The sequence below is a fragment of the Podarcis raffonei genome, chromosome 13, assembly GCF_027172205.1.
Source record: "Podarcis raffonei isolate rPodRaf1 chromosome 13, rPodRaf1.pri, whole genome shotgun sequence".
Taxonomy (NCBI): Eukaryota; Metazoa; Chordata; class Lepidosauria; order Squamata; family Lacertidae; genus Podarcis; species Podarcis raffonei.
In genome coordinates, this window is record NC_070614.1 from 11,956,513 (window position 1) to 11,982,809 (window position 26,297).

Genomic DNA, 26,297 nt, shown 5'->3' on the forward strand with positions numbered 1-26,297 from the left:
GAAGGGGATCTTTAGATCCAAGTTATTTCTTGACAAAACTGTTGTGGGAAGAAATTCCCGCCCTTCCATTACAGCTTTCAGACAATGGCTTTTTCCGGTGATCACTGCATTTTTCTGGGAGATGAGCATCCTGGCTTGCCAGGCAGCTGCTATCTAGACATCAACTGTGCCAGTTCCTTTACAGGGCAGTGGCTAGTCCAAACAAATTAACAGGATTGACAGAAGGAGGAGGAGGGGGAGGGAAATGGGTGGACAGTAACAGTCCTGCAAATCCAGCAACAATACCTTAACAACTTAATATACGTATAACAACACAATTACCTCTTCTGGATATTGGGTGAATACAAGCAAACAAGTTATCCATTGGGAATTTGCCTTTTACCATGCGGTTACCTGGTTATGTATTTATGAAAACACGGCATGATTTCCTAACTCTTGCCTTGAGAGACAACCAAGTGTGTCTCAGGGGGTAAAGTCAAAACTCTGGAGAATCGCAGCGCCTGCTGTGGCTGCAGAGATCCGTAACTTGTAGCTGCTGCCTCCTGCATTGTTTTTGCTGCATTAGAGGCACCAAAGTGACCTCTGCAGCTAGGAACAAGCACTGCTGCCTCCAAGAAGAGGCAGATTTAGGGGAGCATGACCAGTTTGGTTGCACTAGGCGTGGAGTCTTGGGGATGCCACTGGGGACACCTCAACTGTTATTCAGAATGGAGCGCGAGAGGCAGGGGGCACCAAATGCTACCACTGCATAAGGCGCTACTGAAATTTGAGGCCCCAAGGTCCGCCACTGCTCCAGGCTGCTGTCCCTTGAGGTGGTCGCCTCATTCTCCCTAACAGCAATTTTAATAAAACAGAACATCAAAAATAAAAAAATGCTTCTGACTATAAGGTGAGGAGGGCGTAGAGAGACCAAGGAAGTGAACAGATGCATTCTGTGATTATGCCTTCCTTCTCTTGTAGGGTCTTGGGATATCTGTCTTGCTGCTGTCAGTAGACAGGATCCCCAACCAGAGTGGCCACTCTGGTGATTTTGTACTTATTGGCATAACAGGATCCTCACCCTTCCTCTGCATTCACCCACAAAATACTAGAGTAGGTAAAGTTATACTTTGGGACAATTGCTGTATTATACCTTGGGTTTCTTTTTAAAAAACAGTTAAGTACAAACAATACAAATAAACAACAACAAAGAAGAAGAGGTCATTACAGAAAGTTGTGTTAGCACAAGCAAGGATCAAAACACTTAAGGTATCCAAGACAACAACAAAAAGTCACATATATTATCCCAAGAAGACTCTTCCTAAATGATCTATATGAAGAGGGCCATTTTATGCACGGGTTTCTGCTACGGACATACGAAACACAAAGCTATTTCAGGTAGTACATTGAGTCTGCTTTGTGGTTTGACTAGGCCTTTAGAGAGATGGGTCTGCGGTTTAATTTTTCTTCCCAACTGAGATGCCAAACTCACTGCTACCAAATTTCTTCAGAATCATTTCCTGGAGCCAGGGGTGCCAACTTGAATAAAATATTGTGGGGGGCGGGGAGGCTGGTAAGCCCTGCCCCCCCATAACTGATCACATAATGTAGCACACACACATACACTATTTGAATGGTAATGCCCATCAACTCCCTCAAATATTTTATTGGGGCGGCAGCGAAGGGACATCGGTCCCTAAGAGTTGGTTCCTATGCCTGGAGTTTTCCATTGCTGGGCTATTTCAAACCTGGTGGCTATTATCAAGAAAAATAACCCAGTTCCTTATGTGAAAGGTCCTTTTGCACCCCATCAAAATTGATAAAAGTAATAGCCTATATGAAGGTGCCCAAAAGATGTTAAAGCAAAGATTATGGGATAATGCACACAGTGACTTGCGATCTCAATCACACGCAGTCTGTACTCCACTGGCAGTACGGGTACAATATGGGCATGTCTTTAAGTTAACATCTTACATTAAAAACCTGACAGTACCAAATTATCGAAGGCTTTTCACCAAAGCCAGACTAAACGTCTTTTCTTCTGCAGTGTTGGATGGCAGGTTGAGAGGAGTTCCCTACCAGGACAGACTTTGCTCATGTGCACAAGACATCAATTCCATAAAACATATTTTGTTGCACTGTGAAAATATGAGCAAGCCAGGGCTGAACTGATACTACCCTTGTTGGTACCTTTCCCGGGAAAATCGGAGGCTCACTATGTCAGGTTCCTATTGGAAGACCGGACAAACGCTAGAACATTAGCAGTGGCAAAGTTTTTATCGGTGGTTGCAAGAACCATTGATCCCTATATTCTGAACAAAATGCTGGTTTAACCTGGAGGTAGGCTGTATGAATTGTGTATTGCTTTGTAACAATTTGTTGGGTCTCTGGACCGTAATAAAGATTGTTGTTGTTGATAAAAGTAATAGCCTGTGGGTTGCAGTCATCATTTGTATTGTAATTCTGGATAGCTCAGCGTAAACACACCTGGCAACCTTGCAGTCCCAACCACATGTGGCCAATGTGCTTTTCCTTCCGCATCCCTGCCAACACCATGGTGCAGACCATGGATGGGGAACTGGTAGCAGCAGATGCTGTTGACATCCGGTTCCCATCATCCTTGAACACTGGCCAGGCCAGCTGGGGAATATGATGGGAGTCCAAAACATTGGGAAGACCACAGGTTCTCTTACCTGTGGCCGAGGGTTTTTAGGCACTAAGTCGGGGACTTCACCCTCATCTGCTAGGAGTGACAAAGGTGCTCTAAGATATGATTTTAAGCTGTAGGGGAGGTCCTCGAGGCATCACACACCAAATATAAATTAATATTTTGGTTGCCAAATTATACAAGTAAGTAGCTGGCTGAATATTTGGTGGAGGGGCATAGAGCTCTCATCTTAACACAGTAACATCCCCATTCCTTTTATGCTTAGCTTTGATTTAGTCTTATAGTGTAAGTTAAACAATATATTTGAATAGCTCTCTTCACTGAAACTATGATGGATGCGGAGTTGCACCTATTTGGGTGGATCATAGAAACATTATAGGTTTACCTGCTTTACCACCTTGTGATCTGTTGTTAAGTGTAATCTAGAAGTAGGGGGCAGGGTCTGTGAATCACATACCCTTGAGGAGAAAGCTCTCTCCTCCCATTACCCTCATGGGAGTGACACTGTTCATATGATACAATACGCTATCTTTATTGTCATTGTCCCATACAGAACAATGAAATCTGCACTACATGGAACAGGTTTATTGATGCTGCCTAGTAGCCAGCATAGGGACGCGGGTGGCACTGTGGTCTAAACGACAGAGCCTAGGACTTGCCGATCAGAAGGTTGGCAGTTCGAATCCCCGTGACGAGGTGAGCTCCCGTTGCTCGGTCCCTGCTCCTGCCAACCTAGCAGTTCGAAAGCACGTCAAAGTGCAAGTAGATAAATAGGTACTGCTCCAGCGGGAAGGTAAATGGCATTTCCGTGCGCTGCTCTGGTTCGCCAGAAGCGGCTTAGTCATGCTGGCCACATGACCCGGAAGCTGTATGCCGGCTCCCTCGGCCAGTAAAGCGAGATGAGCGCTCCAACCCCAGAGTTGGCCATGACTGGGCCTAATGGTCAGGGGTCCCTTTACCTTTACCTTTAGTACCCAGCATAAGACAAGGGGTTGGACTAGATGACTCTCAAGGTTCCTTCCAGCTCTACAATTCTATCATTCTATGATCTTGCTTCTTTTGGAATGCTTCAGCATTGTGGATCCTAGTTGCAAAGCATCGCTTGCATTCATTGCACCAAGGCAATTTTCTTGCAACACTGACATTATGCCCTTCTGCTTTATAAGACTGACCTAGTGCAGCAGTTAATTCCCACTGGCCTCAAAATTTTTGGCCATGGGTGCAGCGATGCTTCTGGGCTGCAAGTATATGAGCAGCAGTTCTGTACAAATGCATGTTCTAAAACAGGAACATTGGAACCTGCCTTATGTCGAGTCAGACCAGTGACTCATCTAGTTCAGTGCTGTCTACACTGAATGGCAGCATCATTCCAGACTTCAGACAGGAAACATCACCAGCCCTCCCTGGAGATGTTGGGGGGGTTGAACCTTGAAACATCTGCATCCACAGCTGTTGCTCCACCACTGAGCTCTGGCCATTAGAGGACTGTGGAATCAATTCATTAATCTATTTCTCTTTACAGTGGTACCTCTGGAGGTGAACGGAATCCGTTCCAGAGCCCCGTTTGCATCCAGAAGCGAACGCAACCCGTGTCCGCGGGTCGTGATTCGCCACTTCTGCGCATGATGTCATTTTGACCGTCTGCACATGCGCGAGCGGCGAAACCCGGAAGTAACACGCTCCGTTACTTCCGGGTTGCCGCAGCATGCAACCCGAAAATACTTATCCCGAAGCTACTTCAACCCAAGGTATGACTGTATTCTGATTGATGTATACATTAAGCAAAGTTGGGTTGCTTGCTGCAGTTATGTGTTTACCCGTAACCTTTTGCAACAGACTGCAAAATTAAAATCAAAAGGATTCCATATCATGTTTTAAATGTGATTCTTTTAAATTGTTTACCAGCTTCCTTCGAGAATCTAACCCAAAACAGACAAGTTGTTTTCAGGTTATATCAATGCCTATGTTATATCCTCAGCTCCTCCTTATAATAACTTTTTTTGGGTATATTTTAAAGTGCGGGGTGTTATATTATTATCTTGATTCCTGATGTAATAGTCTGTACTTCCCCTTTTAAGAAAGCACAAACAAACATTTAAAAAATAAATAGTTTGTGAGAAACCCAGATTTAAGAACTTCAAACCCCTAAAATCCCTTCAATTTGTTTAGCGTATATGTATAGATACAGATGCCCAAAATGTTTCTACAACTTGACAGGCAAAGAGGAAGGGAGGCTGCAAAGATCTCTGTAACTGTGCTAAACACAAGATATACATGTCTACTCCAAAGTAAGTCCCATTGAGTTCAGTGGGGCTTACTCTCAGGGAAGAATGCCTGGGATTACAACCTTAGTAATTTAAGTTCTTTTTCATAAAAGGCTTATAGTACAATTTCTAGCTTTTGACTGAATCAAGTTAGCTTTTCCCAGTGCTTCCCCCCCCCCAAAAAATGTTCAGGCATACCCTCATTTTGACTCAAGAAAATAACCATTTTATAGTTCAAATCGGGGAAAATAAATACAGTAAATGGACAAATGTACAAAGATTCACAAAATGTTTAGGGGTATGCGTACCCCTGCAATCCTCCAGGAAAAAAGCGCTAGCTTTTCCTAATCTTAATATCTGCTACATATTTGTTGAACATGTTTGGGAATGCACAGAGGTGGGAAATGCTTCTTCCACAAGTACAAAGACTCATTGAGTCTACTGCTAATTTATACTGCAGCCTTATCACAAATGCATCAGATCACACACTTCCTAACCTTAGAACAAGAACTTCAAGCCCAGTCTGCACAGCAAAACGGGATCACTATGTTCCATTCATTTCCTTAATTTACTGAGTTCTTTTGAAAACCCCAGGGGCTGGAGTAATTTTACACATAACGCCTGCTAGTAGAATTCAAAGCTGCTGCCTGCTGAATTAATCCTGAGCTAAGGCAATTTATTACTTTGTCCCTGAATCTAAGGGTACATCTGCACTGGAAACCAGAACTGGTTTTATACTGGCTGTCGTCTTCCTCTATGAGGAACCCTGGAAATTGTTTTGAGAAGGTGTGGGGAATTCTGTCAAATAATTCCTAGTTCTTTCACAGAGATCCAAACCCACCCCCCTTCTACAAATGCTGTTGAGTTGCCCAATTCTCCAAGTTGCACACAACATCTGGAATCAACAGCAGTCTTGGCCTGGTTGAAAGTTAATTCTGATTCTCACTGGATCGCTGTAGACTGCCACCTGCTACTTCTTCCCATTTTACCAGTCATTCCTAGCATATGTGGAAAAACCTAGACTTACACGTACTGAGTAGCCACTGAGTAGCTCTCTGGAGCTCACACTTCTAGGTTGAGAAGTATGAGCTTGATGACATGTCTAGTTATGGCTGCAGGGAGTTGCTAATAGAGGCCTCCTGACTAGAGGCACCTTGGCAATCCATGCTTGAGGAAATTTGTATGGCCAGCTCAAAGAATTTTGATATTTATGTTAAGAACCTTGTCCATGATTTGATACTCTTATCCTCTTGTTCTCTCTTTCTTCTATGAGGGATTGGTTTTCTCGTTGCCCCCTCCAAAAGCTTTGGGACCTCTCACATAGTGACCTGCAATCCCGATCTTATGTAATTTGTAGCCCAGTCGCAGCTGGAATCCAATACGGGTACGACTTATAATGAATTTTATAATGAATGATTTTAGAGTGTTGTTTGTGCTGTCCTTTTGTACTGTTTTATTGTTGTTAGCTGCCCTGAGCCCGGCTTTGGCTGGGGAGGGCGGGATATAAATAAAATTTATTATTATTATTATTTCAGATATCCTCATACCTTAGGAATTTGTCTGTACCTACCTATTGGCTATTTACCAAAGCCAGACTAAATGTATTTCCCTCGGAAGTTCTGAATGGTAGACTGAGAGGCATCCCTTATCAGAATAGGCTTTGTTTATCTTCTCAGGACGTTGATTGTATGAAGCATATCCTACTGCATTGTAGGCAATATGAGCAAACAAGGGATCAACTGATCAAACCCTTACTAGCAAATTTGCTGGGAAAATCTGAAGCCTCCCATATTAAATACCTTTTGGAAGACAGGTCAAATGATATTACACTGGCCGTGGCAAAGTTTCTTTCGGAGGTTATAAGAAACCAAGATCATTATTCCCTAGATAAAACAAAATAACTGCCTTGGTTTCTTCCATCTGTCTTTCTGGTTGTTTTAACTGTATCCAGTTTTGAAATTGTTTTGTGGGTCTTTGGACCGCAATAAAGTTTTGATTTGATTTGATTTGTTGCCTCCCCACCTAAGGACACCCTTCCTTCCCAATACACCATCTTAGAGAATTCACTTCCTATGGCTGTAGAGTTTTGAAGATCTTCCTCTGACAAAACATTCTCCCACAGTTGCCAGTGTGGTCGCAACTCACTCAACGCGGCCACATACAAAGAGGTATCTGCATGCCATACTATCAGCCATGTTCATGCCAAGTTCCAGAGAAAATTCAGAGATTCCATTTACCACCCATTTGCTGAAATTCCACCCCCTCACCTCTGTAGACTCCGCCCCCCACCTCAAACTACCATGTGCCTTTGCCCAAGGTAAAGGATTCTGAGCCACTTTGGGCTTCTCACCTGTTCGCCATCCTTGGGACAAGCGCTGGTGTAGACTCTGCCGGGCACTTTTGGCAATGAGAGCTGCCAGGTCTTCAAAGTTCAAGATGAACATGATGACGACTCCTTCTTCATTCTTGACCGGGACCACATCCACCAAACACCGGATACAGGATGCTGCCATGAAAAAAAACATGACACAATGAATGAAGATGAGATGGAGAAGCAGCTCAGCCAGCAAGGAATGCATCATCCAGCCATCGCCAGTGTTAGATTATACTCAGATCAAAACTGTTTTTTAATGATGTCATTGCATCATCACCATCTGTTTATTTGTATGCCGCTTTTCCACAAAATTGTGCCCAAAGTGGCTCACAACATCTCATGTGATCAATGGTTGTTGTTTTTTAATTTAAGGAAAGCATATTAGAAACAATTAGAAACAATAATAATAATCCATGCACATTTTATTTGAATGCGTAATTCAATTCCACACTGTCCCCGGCTGCCCTCAATGTTCAAGAAGCTGTATGTGAGACAGGGTTGCTGTGTTCTGGTGAAATATCCCAGTACCAATAGTTTGGAAAGAGCACAAACTTGCAGCCTACAGAAAACAAGCTGCACTGATGTTACAAGAAACAATCACAGTAAATTAGCAAAAGGGAGGAACTGGTGCTGTTTTGCATCACAGTTATAAGTTATACGTCCCTATGGATGGTGCTGTGACAGTGATGCTGTCTGAGAGGACGGGTATTGCAACCAAGACCTTTTGGTAAATTAATCTTTGTGTATGATCATGTACAGGACGCGGGTGGCGCTGTGGGTTAAACCACAGAGCCTAGGACTTGCCGATCGGAAGGTCGGCGATTCGAATCCCTACGACGGGGTGAGCTTCCATTGCTTGTTCCCTGCTCCTGCCAACCTAGCAGTTCAAAAGCACGTCAAAGTGCAAGTAGATAAATAGGTACCACTCCAGCAGGAAGGTAAATGGCGTTTCCGTGCACTGCTCTGGTTCGCCAGAAGCGGCTTAGTCATGCTGGCCACATGACCCAGAAGCTGTACGCCGGCTCCCTCGGCCAATAAAACAAGATGAGCGCCGCAACCCTAGAGTCAGCCATGACTGGACCTAATGGTCAGGGGTCCCTTTACCTTTATGATCATGTATGATCATGTGTAGACAGGAGAAGGACAACAGAACGATGACTCTCCCCTAGCATTCTCTTGCAAGGTCCTCACCCCAAAACGTATTACCATGTGGTGAATTCAGCAGAGCTTCACATTCTGAAAAGCACCACCTCATTTAAAAGTCAGCCATATGCAGCACAGGGATTGGGAACCTCTGGCACGCTGGATGCCACTAGACTCCAACTCCTATCCATCCTGGATGGGGTAGACAATGACCAGGGATGACAGAAGCTGTAGACCAGGCATAGGCAAACTTCAGCCCTCCAGATGTTTGGGACTACAATTCCCATCATCCCTGACCACTGGTCCTGTTAGCTAGGGATGGTGGGAATTGTAGTCCCAAACATCTGGAGGCCTGGAGTTTGCCTATGCCTGCTGTAGACCAACAACATCTGGATGGCTACACCCCTGCTCTATTAAGGGGTGGTAGCTTCACACAGTTCTTTGAACCCCAGGACCAAGGAGCTTTGCCATGAGAACATAGCCAGCCAATTACTCACTGGAGTTAATGAAAGTTATGTCTGATTATTTTTTTTAAAAATACAAGGAGGCAATGAGAGCTACTTCTAATGCAGGGTTTAGATTTCAAAACCAAGGAAAGCAGCTTCTTGTTAGGGCTCTCAAATAACCAAGAAAAGTAGAAGTAAGAGTAGTCAAAGTAGCAGTATTTTGGCTTACAACCAAAACAACGCTAAAATATGGTATCTTCTAAGCAGCTTGAACCACAACACAGCACAAAACAGTCTGGATTTAGCTCACTGACTATAGTCTCTCTCTGATGAAAAAAGTAACATGTGAAATAGCCCTTTCTTTGGCATGTTGTCTTTCCCATGTGACAATGATTTGCCCGTTCATTTGTGCCGCTACAGCTGCGGTGATGGTAGTAACAGATGCTACACTACTACACACAATCGAAGACTATGCACTCTCAGGGCCAAACAACATGTGATGCTTAGATGTGTCTTTGTACCTAGTGTGTGTGTTGATTTTTTTTAATGCAGATTGTATTATATTGCATGACTGCATGAAAATGCCAAAATTTTCAGAGGCAAATATTATTTTGACCTACACACCTACTATATGGAATTTGACAAGTGGACAATGTAAATGGATTCTCTGTGCCCTTACTATGGACAAAAGACTGATATTGCTGCATTGGAAAGTTAAATGTACGGCTCCATTTATTCAATGCATTGAAGACCTCACTACAGTTGCAACCCAGAGACACCAACATGCCTCCCACATTGAGGGGGCCTAGCGTCGTGTGACATCATGCGCCCCTCCACACAACACGTGAGTGCTTAGGCGGCAGCGGGGGGGGGGGGGAGAGGAGTACAGAGGGCAATCTTAACCTGTGCTGTTCCGGGAGTCCGTTTGAGTCCTAGAACTGTTCGAAAACCAAGATGCGGCTTCAGATTGGCTGCAGGAGCTACATGGGTCAATGATCTGACTAACTGCACTGGCAGAGGACGACCTGCCCTTTGACCTGGCAAGAAAGAGCTGCTATGTTTACTGGACCAAGTGGGGATCAAATGGGAGAAATGAAGAAATGAAGACTAGACAGGATATTCCTTCTGCCCTTCTCCGCCCAGTCTTTCCCCCCTCAATGAATCTTCCAGTGACACAGTTAGTCCCCGGGTTGTGTAAGGCACATATTTCTTATCTCAACAGCTCAAGCAATTGCACAGGGGACAAGGCTTAACATAGCACCCGGCCCTACGTAGCGCTGATTCTATGCTTTCCCTGGCAGCGCTCCCTCTTCATCTGTCGCCACTGCAGCGGGAGGAGAGCGGATGAGATTGCTTTTGCCCATGCAGTTTTAAAGAGCTCAGGTTCCCATAGGCAGGAGCAGATGGCCAGCGTCTCAGAACTTCAAAATCTACAGTGACGTCAGCTACACACAATGCAAGTTGCTGCTGGAAGGGGAAGGGGGGGAGGAAGGGGGGTTGTATCCATTTAAATCCAGGCTCTGTGATTTTAAAATCTATTTAAGAACCAGGTGGTTTAGAAGCCGGGGGGGGGGGGTTGGTTCAACGATGAAATTACCAGTATTTAGGGAGCGGGCTTTAGCACATCATAAGCGAGGAGCACATAGCAGCCTCAATCACAGTGGCGTTCTTGTTTTGATTTATTGTTTTAGCTGAAGGTTGTAATGGGGAAAAATTAGCAGTCCACAAAAGGCTCAAAATATTGAGGTCCAAGTGACTTTTTACAGGCTTTATTAGGGGGGAAAAACATATGCTGCCAGCAGAGGGCACTGTCTCCAGGGGAAAAAGTGGTGGAATTAGTCATAGGAAAGGTTTTATCAGTAGTTGTTAATATCTGCAGCATTGCTGAGTACCAGGGTGCACAAGTCTGCAGTAGCGCTCGGTTTAAAGTACCTCCAAATTGAGGGAGAAGTGAAATGAAAGGAGTGACGCCAGTAATGCTCAGGTACACAGCATTAACAGGAGAGGTCTTAGCTGCATGTTGGGCAAATGGGATAACTGGCCCTAGGTGATACTGTATTTGCTGGAGGTATAGTTCTGGGGCCTCTTCCTCTCTTGGGGACTGTAACTTGGTAGACCCTCTACCCTAGAAATAGCATATCAATGCCTCCATCTTCCCGACATGTTCATTGTGGGTTGTGAATTCAACTGAGGCAGGGGTCAGCAAACTTTTTCAGCAGGGGGCGGTCCACTGTCCCTCAGACTTTGTGGGGAGCCAGACTATATTTTTTTGGCGGGGTGGGAATTATGCAAGAGCACCAGTGGCTGCTTACCTGTGTCTTGCGAGCGGCAGGGGCTGGCACACCTGGTGGCGGAAGGACGGTGAGCGGCGCGCGAAAGGGCTCCGGAGAGGGGCTGCTTAAAATGGCGGCTGCTGCTGCTGCTGCTGGCACCAACAAAGCCCAGCCCCCTTCCTCCTCTAGGCAGGGCAGGGAGAAGCCAGGAGGAGGGAGGGAGGCGGCGGCGGCGCTGAGTGAGGAAGAGGGAAAGAACGTGCACGCTGGCGAGCCACACGGCGATTCCCGGACCATCCGCGGGCCAGATCCAGAAGGCAATTGGGCCTGATCCGGCCTGCGACCCTTAGTTTGCCGACCCATAAACTAAGGTATACTCAGCGAACACCCACAGAAATGAATGAATCTATATTAATTGTGTCATCTCACCGGGTCTACTCTTGAGTAGGACTAATACTGGCTGCAGCATTATTACACTAAGAATTGTTTGCTGAGCTGAGGGACACATACATGTGCAGAAACTGAACTATTCCAGACCAAATAGAGGTGAAGGCAAAAGGGCTTTGGGTGGCACAGATGTCTCAGCTGAAACTTTTTCCAGTTTCCTTCTCTGACCACCCACTGGCTCAGGCAGGGTCTGATTTACGTATGGTCGCCATACGTTCAAAATTTCCAGGTCATACCTGGAATACTGCAGTCGAAAGCAGTGTTCAGGCGGAAATCTGGATGTATGGCAACCCATGTCCAGCAGTGTCATTTTTGCCAATTTCTCTGAAAAATAGCTCAAAAACGTCATTGTTTAAAAGCAATTTTGCCAGAAAAGCTCAACAACTTTTGTGTCTGGACTTTCATTTTTTGAAATATGGCAACCCTAGATTTACGGAGCCCCTGTTCTGATTCTGAGTGGTGCCTGATATGGGATGGTAGGGATTAATAGAAATCTGGCACTTAAATTTAGGAAATGGAACTAGATCTCAAGACAAAACTACACAACCAGAGGTCTCAGGGTTGACAGAAAGTTAGAGAAAGGGGCAAGAAGGCTAAGTCATCTCTCTTGTGTTCTGCTTCCCCATCTACTTCCCCGCCTGAGAAACTTAAAATGCAGCCCTTGGGGGGCTACTTTCCTTAGGACAAGAGAGCAAAAGATTGCAATGATGGACTGGACAGGAGCACAGCAGGCAAGAGCATGCAGAAATTGGTGCAGGTTCCAAGTACAGCACACTAGATGGCTTTTTCGCCATCCTCAGTTTCTAGCATTGCAAATTCTCCTTCGGACACCAGTGCTTCTTCCAGCTGCAGCTGTGTCTTCTGAGAAAGCCTTGCTATGTAGCCAAGTAGCCAAAACAAATTGTAAGGCTTCCTTGTTTAAGTGACACAGGCACGTAATCAACCTTGATTACTCCCACTATTAGGTTCCATCCCGAATGAACAAGGGCTCCAGGGAGAAAGTGAAGCCCCTACACACAACGAAATGCCTTTCCCATCAGGATATTTTTAAAAAGTGTAAGGGGCAGCCATGGATCCATATTTTGTTGCACTAGAAAAACCCAGATGAGCGAGAGATAGGAGGCAAGGGAAGAATATCAAGGTGTTTTATTCTGATTCACACAGAGACAGCAGCCCAGTACAGTGGTTTGTTGTTGTTGTTGTTTAGTCGTTTAGTCATGTCCGACTCTTCGTGACCCCATGGACCAGAGCACGCCAGGCACCTCTGTCCTCCACTACCTCCCGCAGTTTGGTCAAACTCATGCTGGTAACCTCGAAAACACTGTCCAACCATCTCGTCCTCTGTCGTCCCCTTCTCCTTGTGCCCTCCATCTTTCCCAGCATCAGTGTCTTCTCCAGGGAGTCTTCTCTTCTCATGAGGTGGCCAAAGTACTGGAGCCTCAGCTTCACGATCTGTCCTTCCAGTGAGCACTCAGGGCTGATTTCATTAAGAATGGATGCGTTTGATCTTCTTGCAGTCCATGGGACTCTCAAGAGTCTTCTCCAGCACCATAATTCAAAAGCATCAATTCTTCGGCGATCAGTGGTACCTTGGGTTAAGAACTTAATTCGTTCTGGAGGTCCATTCTTAACCCGAAACTGTTCTTAACCTGAGGTACCACTTTAGCTATTGTTCTTAACCTGAGGTACCACTTTAGCTATTTAGCTATTGGGGCCTCCTGCTGCCACCGCGGCGCAATTTCTGTTCTCATCCTGAAGCAAAGTTCTTAACCCAAGGTACTATTTCTGGGTTAGCAGAGTCTGTAACCTGAAGCACCTGTAACCTGAAGTACAGAGGTACCACTGTAGATTGATAAGCCGTTTTCTGGCTCAGTTCCTGTGATGTTAGTGAAGCAGTCCCCATAGGATGGCAGAATGAGAAATGCTGGGAAAACTTAACTTACATAGGAAGAGTACAGCAGGCTGTTTACAGGAAGGTTATCAAGACTAGAGAAAGGGATGGGGAAAAAGAGGATAACCAAACAGCAATTAAAGCAGAAAATAGATGGAGCAAAACTAATTGATGTCATCAGGAAAGGTTTGGCTTCTTGGACCATAGTCTCCACTTTTGGGAGGAAGGACTTCTAGCAAGAGATGGGCTGCACCTCACAGCAGCTGGCAAGAATGTATTTGCTAAGAGTCTCACGAAACTGATCAGGAAGAGTTTGGATTTGATATCCCGCCTTTCACTCCCTTTAAGGAGTCTCAAAGCGGCTAACATTCTCCTTTCCCTTCCTCCCCCACAACAAACACTCTGTGTGGTGAGTGGGGCTGAGAGACTTCAGAGAAGTGTGACTAGCCCAAGGTCACCCAGCAGCTGCATGTAGAGGAGCGGAGACGCGAACCCGGTTCACCAGATTACGAGTCTACCGCTCTTAACCACTACACCACACTGGCTCTCTGGAGAGCACTGGAGAGTTTTAAACTAAGTCCTACAGGGGAGGGAGAAAATATTAACACAGGACAGGGGACCACCTGGATGGAACTGGGGATAATAGTTTCATTGATGCGTAGGAATCTGAAGTGAGCCTACATAAATCTGCTAAAGGGCAGGAAGCAACAATAAGGAAGCAGCTGGAGAAGAAATCTGATTCAATTCACCTTTTGTTGTTGTTGTTGTTTAGTCATTTAGTTGTGTCCGACTCTTCGTGACCCCATAGACCAGAGCACACCAGGCACTCCTGTCTTCCACTGCCTCCCGCAGTTTGGTCAAACTCATGCTGGTAGCTTCGAGAACACTGTCCAACCATCTTGTCCTCTGTCGTCCCCTTCTTTCCCAACATCAGGGTCTTTTCCAGGGAGACTTCTCTTCTCATGAGGTGGCCAAAGTATTGGAGCCTCAGCTTCACTGATCTGTCCTTCCAGTGAGCACTCAGGGCTGGCTTTGTCCATGGAGTTTTCTTGGCAGGGTTACTGGAGTGGCTTGCCAGTTCCTGCTCCAGGTGGATCACGTTTGGTCAAAGCTCTCCACTATGACCTGTCCATCTTGGGTGGCCCTGCACGGCATAGCTCATAGCTTCTCTGAGTTATTCAAGCCCCTTCGCCACGGCAAGGCAGTGATCCATGAAGGATCACTTCACCTACTGTTAGGCAAATTGAGGCAACAGCTTCAGGCAGCAGATGCTAGGAGGTACCTGTGGCAGCCCCCTGGCTGTACCTCCCAAGGCCCCCAGACCAGTCCACACTTTTGGCATGGAGAAAGGAGATAAAGAAAAGTTTTTCTCTGCCTCCCATAATTCTAGAACTCACAGACGTCCCATGAAGCTGAATGTTGGAGGAGAGGATTTTGGAAAGATAGAAAGATCCAGCAGGACTTTCTTAAGATCCTAAAAAACATCCTCCAATGACAACCAAAGCAAGATTGTTTTTTGCTCTTGCCACATTCAGACCCAGGAGGAAATCATAAGAGGCAGAGCAGGAATCTCCGGAGTCATTCAGACATCTGTTTGCACAGCGATTTCTAAGCACAGGTCCATGATTTACACAGTGCATGTGATTTGTCCCGCCGCTTTCCCCAGGAAAACTCACTGTTTACTGCTGAATTGGAACTAACGTCAACCCAATTGACATTTGTTCCAATTCAGTGATAAACAGTAGGTATTCCTGGGGAAAGCAGCGGGATGAAAAAACACATAAACCTCTCAGACACAGAACTAGAAATCGGGACTCAAATGGAAGTCTGGATAAGGCAAAGGAAAAGAGCCATTCCTTTGGGCAAGTATGTAGGCTCCTAAACTTGTTGTTGTTTAGTCGTTTAGTCGTGTCCGACTCTTCGTGACCCCATGGACCAGAGCACACCAGGCACTCCTGTCTTCTACTGCCTCCCGCAGTTTAGTCAAACTCATGCTGGTAGCTTTGAGAACGCTGTCCAACCATCTCGCCCTCTGTCGTCCCCTTCTCCTTGTGCCCTCCATCTTTCCCAACATCAGGGTCTTTTCCAGGGAGTCTTCTCTTCTCATGAGGTGGCCAAAGTCTTGGAGCCTCAGCTTCAGGATCTGTCCTTCCAGTGAGCACTCAGGGCTGATTTCCTTCAGAATGGAGAGGTTTGATCATCTTGCAGTCCATGGGACTCTCAAGAGTCTCCTCCAGCACCATAATTCAAAAGCATCAATTCTTCGGCGATCAGCCTTCTTTATGGTCCAGCTCTCACTTCCATACATCACTACTGGAAAAACCATAGCTTTAACTATATGGACCTTTGTTGGCAAGGTGATGTCTCTGCTTTTTAAGATGCTGTCTAGGCTCCAAAACTAGTCAATTCAAAACATACTCAGATGAAATACAAGCTGGATGCTGGAGTTCTGATGTAACATGCTTGTTTCCAAAAAGCCTCACATCGTAGGAGGTGAAATGACACACAGTCTTGTGTACCAGCCATAGCTTCTAAAAAGGTTATCCAGGGGCACATTAGAGTACACAATCCGCAGGTTTGTTTCAGTACAAACACATCTACAAACACTTGCTGAAAGCTCATTCGCATCTTCTCTTTTCCGTTTTTGGACGGTATTTGCATTGTTTTTGATGTTCCCAACATCACAGTTTTCTGCCCACACAATCAAGCCTCCCTGGTGTCTGGCATATCACACCACCTGGGAGCAAAGGTGCTAGATCTCTCCTTCATTGCAATTAAAAACGTTATTCCTGTTTTTATCATTTTTGACTTAAAGACAAACGCAAATTGTTTCGTGTAGGGACTCCAGTGGCTGGATCGTCTTTGGCAAGTTGGCCGTCCTCATAGAACAAGCAGCACATGCACACGCAATTCCCACAACAGACTGGAGATTCAGGAGGAATCATACAATTTGGTTTTGGATATTCTGAACCTCATGAAATAGAAGAGAGACTATGGTGTCCAATCCCATGTTTTTGAGGTTAAATGAACTGTTATCATGAATGCCAGATAAATTGCAATTAATCGGTAGACACAGATTCTTTCCACACCAGGGTTCTTTATGCTGTGGAGTCATTGCTATTCCACAGTCAGCTTGAAGTAGAATTAAAACGGTAGTTCCATAAGCACTTAATTATAGCAGTATATTGCCTATTACAATACTACATTGTCCCCATGTGTCTGTAATGGGCAGACTTCTGTTGTCTGCATGAAAACATAGACACACACAAGACAACTGGCTCAGGTTTTACTTTTACTTTTTAGTGTGTTATATAATTCTTCAAGACAGAATTCACTTATGTTCAGCTAACGTAGGAATGTCAAAATATTGTGCACAGCTAATGAGTTGTTGTTGTTAAAATCTGTATACCGCCCTATACCCGCAGGTCTCAGGGGAGTTCACAACATAAACTCACAATATAAAAAGACAAAATACAACTGTTCTGGGGCACGATCATTTAGGGTATCTAGAAATTTTACCATGTATATAGCCAGTCTATGTGAGGTTCCAATAGTGATGTATGGAAGTGAGAGCTGGACCATAAAGAAGGCTGATCGCCGAAGAATTGATGCTTTTGAATTATGGTGCTAAAGGAGACTCTTGAGAGTCCCATGGACTGCAAGAAGAACAAACCTATCCATTCTGAAGGAAATCAGCCCTGAGTGCTCACTGGAAGGACAGATCCTGAAGCTGAGGCTCCAATACTTTGGCCACCTCATGAGAAGAGAAGACTCCCTGGAAAAGACCCTGATGTTGGGAAAGATGGAGGGCACAAGGAGAAGGGGACGACAGAGGACGAGATGGTTGGACAGTGTTCTCGAAGCTACCAGCATGAGTTTGACCAAACTGCGGGAGGCAGTGGAAGACAGGAGTGCCTGGCGTGCTCTGGTCCAGGGGGTCCCGAAGAGTCGGACACGACTAAATGACTAAACAACAACAACATGTGAGGTTAGTTAAAGTCATCCATGACTATATTTTCTCTTTTGGTTGCTTTCTTGCTTTCATCACAAGATCTCCCTGAGCATTTTGTTCAGGGGAACAATAGAATATCCCCAATAGTAAATTACCTTTGGGGCCCAATATCACCACCCAGAGTGATTCTGTGGAGGAATCTGCCCCTTTGGGGATTTCTAGCTTGCTGGATTTGACATACAGAGTGACACCACCTCCTTCCCTGTCCTTTCTTGTCTGCATCAAGAGACAATGGAGTGTGTATCCAGGAGTGAAGTCAAACTGCTACGTTCGCAGCACCAAAGTGATCTCCCCGGGGCACAAGCCTGGTTTGCAGAGGGTCACAGCTCAGAGATAGAAGAGGGGCAAAGCTGGGAAATAATGAGAGAAGCAGAGCCGAAACAGCTGGCTGACACGTTATCACTAGAGAGCATTCCAGACCCACCCCCTTCTCCTCAAACCCAGCGAGCAATGAAAGTAGGAGAGCAGAGAGCTAAGAGACAATTGGCCCTAGGCAGCCACCGTAAGGGGGGTGGAGCTGTTGATGACTGGGAAGGGAAAGGGGGAGGAGAGTACTCGGAGCAATGCCATTACCAAAGAGGTTGCATTTCTACTCCTCTCTCTGTGAATATTGAATAAAGACATTGGTAAGAGCTTACGGTATGGGACGCAGGTGGCACTGTGGGTTAAACCACAGAGCCTAGGACTTGCCGATCAGAAGGTCGGTGGTTCGAATCCCTGCGACAGGGTGAGCTCCCGTTGCTCGGTCCCTGCTCCTGCCAACCTAGCAGTTCGAAAGCACATCAAAGTGCAAGTAGATAAATAGGTACCGCTCCAGTGGGAAGGTAAATGGCATTTCCGTGCGCTGCTCTGGTTCGCCAGAAGTGGCTTAGTCCTGCTGGCCACATGACCCGGAAGCTGTCTGCCGGCTCCCTCGGCCAATAAAGCGAGATGAGCGCCGCAACCCCAGAGTCATCTGCGACTGGACCTAATGGTCAGGGGTCCATTTACCTTTACCTTTAAGAGCTTCTTGTCTTTCCATTACAGTGGTAACTCAAGTTACATACGCTTCAGGTTACATACGCTTCAGGTTACAGACTCCACTAACCCAGAAATAGTGCTTCAGGTTAAGAACTTTGCTTCAGGATGAGAACAGAAATCGTGCTATGGCGACGCGGCGGCAGCAGGAGGCCCCATTAGCTAAAGTGGTGCTTCAGGTTAAGAACAGTTTCAGGTTAAGTACGGACCTCCGGAACGAATTAAGTACTTAACCCGAGGTACCACTGTAATGCAATAATAATGCATTTCTACTCCTCTCTCTGTGAATATTGAATAAAGACATTGGTAAGAGCTTCTTGTCTTCCCATTACTGGCAGCCTGCTATGAGGGAGGGGGGGTCAGATTCCCTGAAGCCTGGCAGCAGTGTGGCTGGAAGTCCTGGGCTGCCCAGACGACAAGACACCGCTCTCAGCCTCACTGATGTGTCCAAAGAAAAGTGGAGCAAAAGATTTGACAACAGTTTGGCTGTAGGAGTTGCTGGAAGGAGGCCCACGAGGTGCTATCCATCTTAAGGACTCCAGTCTGGTGGGGATATCTTCGAGAGAAGAAAGGGCTAAGGAGTAAACTCTATCCTTCCTATAGAGTTTATATTCAGAGATAACCGTTGTCCCACCAGTTCTCTCCATTCTATTCCTCTGCATTGCAAAACCATCTGTCCCCTGTGCCCAACACCAGGTGTGAACACTAAAGACCAGATTCTTGCTGGACAGGAATACTGGAGAGGGAGAGAGAGTTGGACCACAGCTATTCCCTCTCCCCAAACCTCAAGCCTATCTTGGTATTGGGCTGAAAGCCCAGGTGGACACAGCTGAGAGACGCCAGCTCTTCCAAGCTCATTTACCCAGTTTTCAATAATGCAAATCAGGTTGGGCTCTTCATCCGTGATTAAATGGATGGTAGATATTTTATTATGGACTGACCTAAATGTGTCAATTTAATCAGGTAGAGTGTTTTCCATGAACACTGAAACCCATCTTCTACATCCATTCCTAAATTGTTCTTCCACGTATATGTTTTGCAATCCCAATTCATGCAGTTATAATTAAATTATTAATCACCTCCTTTTGTTTACTGTGCACTAATCTGCTGCATAACCTCAGGGAGAACTTAAAGGTGACATAATGCAAAAAGCAGAGTCGTGTCTAATGACCCTGAAATGTTTCCGCTTTTAATTTGTATCAACTGTGTATTTAACCTCATTAAGGGGGAAAATAAGTGCACCTCTTCTAGGGAAAAAATATCTTCCACCCATTTCCACAGAAGCTTCTAAAGCTTTCCTCTTCTACTTTCCCCTCAAGCTAAATTAATATATCTTAGAACCTGGATAGCAAACATATTTCTCTTTTTTATTTTACTCATGGGTTTTGCATATAGAGGCAAGTCTCCTATGTATTGCGTACTGTACTGAATATTAATCAGGAAATGCCTTACTTGGAAATGTTGGAAGAGAAGAGGTCTTCATTACCCACATTTTTGAGCATTTAATGCTATTACACAATTTCTCTGTCCTCACACCTCATGCTTTCCTAGATTCGCAGATTCCGCATTAATAAAGGTATTTTTTGTTGTAAAATGTAGCTGTCATGGGAGGGAGATGTCCAGTTGTTTCCCACTTTTAAAAACACTGTGCGAAATGATGGATTTATTAAAGTACAATGTGGCCAAATATATACACCACAACAGTGCATCTAGGGAAAATGTAAGTTATTGCTCCTGTGTTCTTTAACAGTCCTCCTGATTGGTCCATCAACAAACTTGCCATGTCCACAATCTGAAAACCCCCAGAGTAAATTGAAATCTTACAGGCGTTCATGCCTCCTTTGGTAAAAAAATATTGAAAACTCTCCTTGATCTGCTTCCATGGTTAACATTTTTGTGAAATCTCTCTTTCCCAATGCTAGAGGTTGATCAGTGGGACTATACATGGGTAGGAAAATAAAACAATAATTTAGATTATTATTTAAATGGGTTCGGTTATTTTAATTTGTGTGTGTGTGTGTGTGTGTGTGTGTGTGATTTATCAATTGTGTTGGTGGGTGGGTGGGGACAGGGGAGAAAGAAGGAAAAATCTCCCCTCCTTTAAAGCGAGCAGATCCAAGGCAGCTATGGTAGTTTTTCCCAGGCAAGCTCTGTGCTTTACTTCCACCCACACTGCAGATCAGATCCAGCAGCAATGCAACCCCAGCCAGCCAGCCAGCCAGCCAGATTTTTAAACTGCTCCTCTGTCAGAGAAACGGTTCAAAATCACAGAAGAGGGTGGTGTCACAGGGCAAGATTAATTTGCCGTGGTTTTTTTTTTAGACCTAGGAACATGCTTTCATTTTTTAGTAGCAGAAAAAGGTATTGTTAATTGCGTCACTTGTGAGAAGGGGATAAAGAAAAGGGGGGGAAAGGAGCATAAACTCTGGCTGTTTACAAGCAATGAAGGAAACGACTGCAGTGATGTGCAGTGGTATAGATAGGAGGAAATGGCAATGGTATAGATGTGCAATGGTACAGAAATCGTCAGCAAACACACTGGCAGCTGTCTCACTGACCACCCCTTCTGCCACATAGAATACAGTGGTACCTCGGGTTACAGACGCTTCAGTTTACAGACGCTTCAGGTTACAGACTCCGCTAACCCGGAAGTAGTACCTCGGGTTAAGAACTTTACCTCAGGATGAGAACAGAAATCGTGTGGCAGCAGCGGGAGGCCCCATTAGCTAAAGTGGTACCTCAGGTTAAGAACAGTTTCAGGTTAAGAACGGACCTCCAGAACGAATTAAGTTCTTAACCCGAGGTACCACTGTAGACAGTGACCCTCAGGGTCCCTTCTGGGTCTCAAAAGCACTTTCCCTGTCCACGCTGGGAAGAGTGGCACTGCGATTTCTTTCGTAAATTAAAAAAGTGTCCAGAAAAAGATGGAAGGACGACTTGGAAAACTCTTGATTGCAACGGTTTGGCAGCAACACCATCTGTAACTGGTGAAGGAATATTTATAGTGGTAACTCGGGTTAAGAACTTAATTCGTTCTGGAGGTCCGTTCTTAACCTGAAACTGTTCTTAACCTGAAGCACCACTTTAGCTAATAGGGCCTCCTGCTGCCGCCGCGCCGCTGGAGCCCGATTTCTGTTCTCATCCTGAAGCAAAGATCTTAACCTGAGGTACTATTTCTGGGTTAGCAGAGTCTGTAACCTGAAGCGTATGTAACCCGAGGTACCACTGTCTTCATTTTTTTACCCTTCCAATCCTCCAAAACAATCAAGGTGGGATAGCTCAGTTGGTGGAGCACGAGATGTCTAATCTCAAGGTCGTAGGTTCAAGCCCCACACTGGGCAAAAGATTCTTGCATTGGACTAGATGACCAGTGTGGTCCCTTTCCAACTCTACAATTCTATGATTCTAAACATGGCCTCCCATCTCCATTTTATCCTGAAAACAACCCTGCCTGGGTTGAGAGATAGTGACTGGCCCAGGATCACTCATTGTGCATTATGGTTGAACAGGGGTTTGATCCAGAATTTTCCAGGTTTGAGCCTAACACTTGAATCGGTGCACTGCAAGATGTCAGCTTCGGGAAAAACAGCTAGTATGTAAGAATAAGCAATAGTGATGACATACATACAGCAATTCCATAAGGGGATATAATTCTACATTATAAATTATTCTTAGTAATGGATACACATGTTTATTAATTACACTTTCTTCAGTCAGCATCTCTTTTATGAGTTTGGAGCAACATTCTACAGCTTTGTAGGGGAAACTGAATAAAGTGTGTTAGTCCATATTTATGCTTGCTGATTAATTCCTGGCTGGCAATTGTGATAGCATGCCCATCGGATACCTTGACCTCAAACCCAAGGGAGTATTTTGCTAGTATATTCCCTCTTCTGTGTGCATTACCTATGGGACCACCTCTCGTGGTATGTCCCACGGTCTTCAAACAAAAACATATTGGAGGTCCCAGGCCACAGGGAGGTTAGGCTGGCCTCAACTAGAGCCAGGGCTTTTTCAGCCATGGCCCCAATCTGGTGGAACGCTTTGCCACAAGAGACTAGGGCCCTGTGGGACTTGACATCTTTCCGCAGGGCCTGCAAGACAGAGCTGTTCCACCAGGCCTTTGGCCAAGGCACAGCCTGACCCCCTCCTTTGGTAACCCTCACAGAACTCTAGCCCAATGGTTGCCATTAATTTGATTTTGAATTTATTTTAAAATGAATTGATTTGAGAATGCTGTGTTACTTTTATTGTTGTTAGTGTTACGAAAAAGGAGCAATGCAGAAGCGAGCTCCAGATGGCTGGAATGGTAAACAGGAAGCTGATGTTATGGGACTGTACCATGGGAACAGGGGACGGTCTATTCTGTGCACTGAGCACCGGATGTTAGCTCAGAGTGGCACATGACCCTGTACTGGAAGTACATGGGTGGAGTTTTTCTCTCTCTGCAGTTGGGATGAGAGAGTACAGACATGATTTCTCTGTACTGCTGAAAGACAGGAATAAAAGCATGTAAATATATTTCTGTCTGTCTCTTCCCCCCCCCCCCCGGCGATGGGAGGGGGAGGAATGGTGTGTTCTTCTTCACGTTGGGAAGAATCGCCGATAAAGACCTCGCCTTGATCTTGCCGGGAGTCGCAGGCAGGGAGGTCAACAAGGATTCAAGCCGGGCACCTGGAGGGTGGCCAATTTCCTCTGGAATTCGCTGGCTCTGCTGGCTTGAATCAACAGTTAGCCGCTCTGAGCTTATTATTATTATTATTATTATTATTATTATTATTATATTGTGAGATGTCAAACTCCCCCAAACAGCCCTTTAGGATATCACTGCACCTCTGATGTCTTAATGGGAGGCTTTTCTTTTTTTCTGGGAAACCTGTTCCATGAGGACAATTTACCGTATTTTTCGCTCGATAACACGCACCTGACCATAACACGCACATAGTTTTTAGAGGAGGAAAACAAGAAAAAAAAATTCTGAATGAAACAGTGGATGTATCATTTTTGTGCTTCATGCTGCGGCCACAGACATGTGATTTGACGGTGAGTTTGGGGTAGCCCAATGCAAAGATCCTGAGGATCCATGTGGATCCATGCTTTGTAACCACGTTTTTGCACCATTGCAGCCCCAGGCAACAGTGGGTGTGTGATTTTTTTGGTGCAGGCTGTAGCCATGGACATGCTATGTGATCTGATGGTGAATTTGGGGTGACCCAATGCAAAGATCCTGAGGATCCATGTGGATCCATGCTTTGTAACCACGTTTTTGCACCATTGCAGCCCCAGGCAACAGTGGGTGCGTGATTTTTTTGGTGCAGGCTGTAGCCATGAACATGCTATGTGATCTGATGGTGAATTTGGGGTGACCCAATGCAAAGATCCTGAGGATCCATGTGGATCCGTGCTTTGTAACCATGTTTTTGCACCATTGCAGCCCTGTTTTTGCATCAGATCATTGCTATGTGATCTGATGGTGAATTTGGGGTGACTCAATGCAAAGATCCTGAGGATCCATGTGGATCCGTGATTGGAACCACGTTTTAAGTAGGGAGGGAAGGAAAAACATAGAAGCGACAAGGAGAGGGGTGTGCAGAGAAGCAGCTGGCTAAGAATGCAGGAGAGGGGTTTTACCGGAGGGAGGAAAGGAAGGCAAAAGTCCCCCCCCACAAGCCAACCAGCTCTCTCTCTCTCCCCCCCCCCCCAACCTGCATGTTGCCTTCGAGTCCCAGACGCACGGAGAGGAATTAGAAGGACACTCTGCTTGCCTGGAGGGGAGGGGTTTTCTCTGCTCTTTGTTCCGTTTGAGCAAACACAGTAAGGAAACAGAAGCGGGTGGGCAGTAAGACCCTGAGGCAGAATGCAGGAAAGCAGCAGCTTCCTCTTTTCCTCCCTTCTCCGGACGATTTGATATTTGCCTGATTTTTGCCTTCACTTGCGCTTGTCAGCTCCAGGGACCACACATTCGCTCAATAACACGCACAGACATTTCCCCTTACTTTTTAGGAGAAAAAATCTGCGTGTAATAGAGGGAAAAATACGGTATCAGCCACCAACAGGAATTCCCACGCAAATCCATTATATTCATCTTTTTGACACTAAAAGCTAGCTAGCTACAATCAGCTGCTGTTTAGGGTTAGTGTTAGCCCAAGACATTTTGCTGCCTGAAGCAAAGGGCAAGATGGCCATTCCATACACAGAATCCAATCAGATAGGGAGTTGACTCTTAATGGGACATCATCATCCACCAGACTTGAGGGCAGAGGGCTAGTTTAGGATATGTACAGGGCTAGCTTAGGGCAAAAGTAGTGGGACTGCTGCCACCCCCTGGCATTCACCTACTGAGCCAGCTGCCTCATTTTGCCTAACAGGAGGGCCGGCCGTGCTTAGGATAATAAGATCTACAGCTGAATCATAATAGGGTTAATTCTGGGTCTTTTGCTCATTCACAACACATTTACATTTTAAAGCACTTTTGTTCAGTCTTCCTCCCTTAAAACGTCTCCTAAATTGTGTCCATGATCTTATCTCAGACCCCGCCAAGTCTCCCTATTTTCCAGGGACAGTCCCGGATTTACAGAAGCTGTCCCAGTTTCTGATTTGATCCTGGAATGTCCCATTTTTCCTTTGGAAAGGTATTGTAGGGTGTCCCTATTTTCATTGGAGAAATGTTGGAGGGTATGGAGTCATCCAACCCCCAAGGCTTTTAATAATAATAATAATAATAATAATAATAATAATAATAATAATAATAATTTATTATTTATACCCTGCCCATCTGGCTGGGCTTCCCCAGCCACTCTGGGCGGCTTCCAACCAAATATTAAAATACAGTAATACATCAAACATTAAAAGCTTCCCTGAACAGGGCTGCCTTCAGATGTCTTCTAAAAGTTTGGTAGTTGTTCTCTTTGACATCTGATGGGAGGGCATTCCACAGGGCGGGTGCCACTACCAAGAAAGCCCTCTGCCTGGTTCCCTGTAACTTGGCTTCTCACAGTGAGGAAACCGCCAGAAGGACCTCGGAGCTGGACCTCAGTGTCTGGGTAGAACGTTGGGGGTGGAGACGCTCCTTCAGATAATGTTTAATGTTTTATTATGTTTTAATATATGTTGGAAGCCGCTCAGAGTGGCTGGGGCAAACCAGACAGATGGGCAGGATATAAATAGTAAAAAAATTATGATGGAATAGGATGTCCCCATTTTCCTCGGAGAAATGTTGGAGGGTATGTTATTTGCCATAATGACACTGCCTCAGCTCATGCAGATGTAAATGAACACAGGGTGCCTTGCCCAAAAACATGTGGGCTTGGCCATACGATAACACCAATCAATCAGAAATCAGGGCTTTGAATAACGATCCACTCAACAACTTCAATTCATTCTTTGGTCAATTATGAAGTCTATTTAAACGGGTGGCCTCGGAACAAGGTATTCTACCATCTATTCCACATCCACTGTGTCAGCTGGGTTTGCATCCTGTTTACTCCACTGGCGATAAGTAGGTGGATTCTGTTTCCATCCAACCCTCCTTTACCACTTGACCTTGATAAAAGGACAAGCACTTAGCATTTAATAACATAAAATATCATCACAGTAGAGCTTTTGTGTGCCCCCCTTCCTCCCCCACTTGCTCAGTAGAATCAGGATTCTTCCAATGTATTTATCCGTATCATTGGTATTAAACTAATCAGGGAAACAGGGGAGTTTCCAGAGGCTGGACATGAGAATATGCAAATTAAAAAGGGAGCTATTAATCTTTCCCTGTGAGCTATTTTGAAATCTT

General features: G+C 45.3%; 1 protein-coding gene across 2 annotated transcripts in view; it reads right to left on the bottom strand.

Moving 5' to 3' along the window:
• The window catches only part of KCNH6 (potassium voltage-gated channel subfamily H member 6), a 128,718-nt gene that overhangs the window by 57,318 nt on the left and 45,103 nt on the right, over positions 1-26,297 (bottom strand). For both annotated transcript variants that reach the window (XM_053363828.1, XM_053363827.1), the window contains exon 3: positions 7,262-7,417. In XM_053363828.1, coding sequence (XP_053219803.1) covers positions 7,262-7,417 — 156 coding nt within the window. The remainder of the gene's footprint in view (positions 1-7,261; positions 7,418-26,297) is intronic.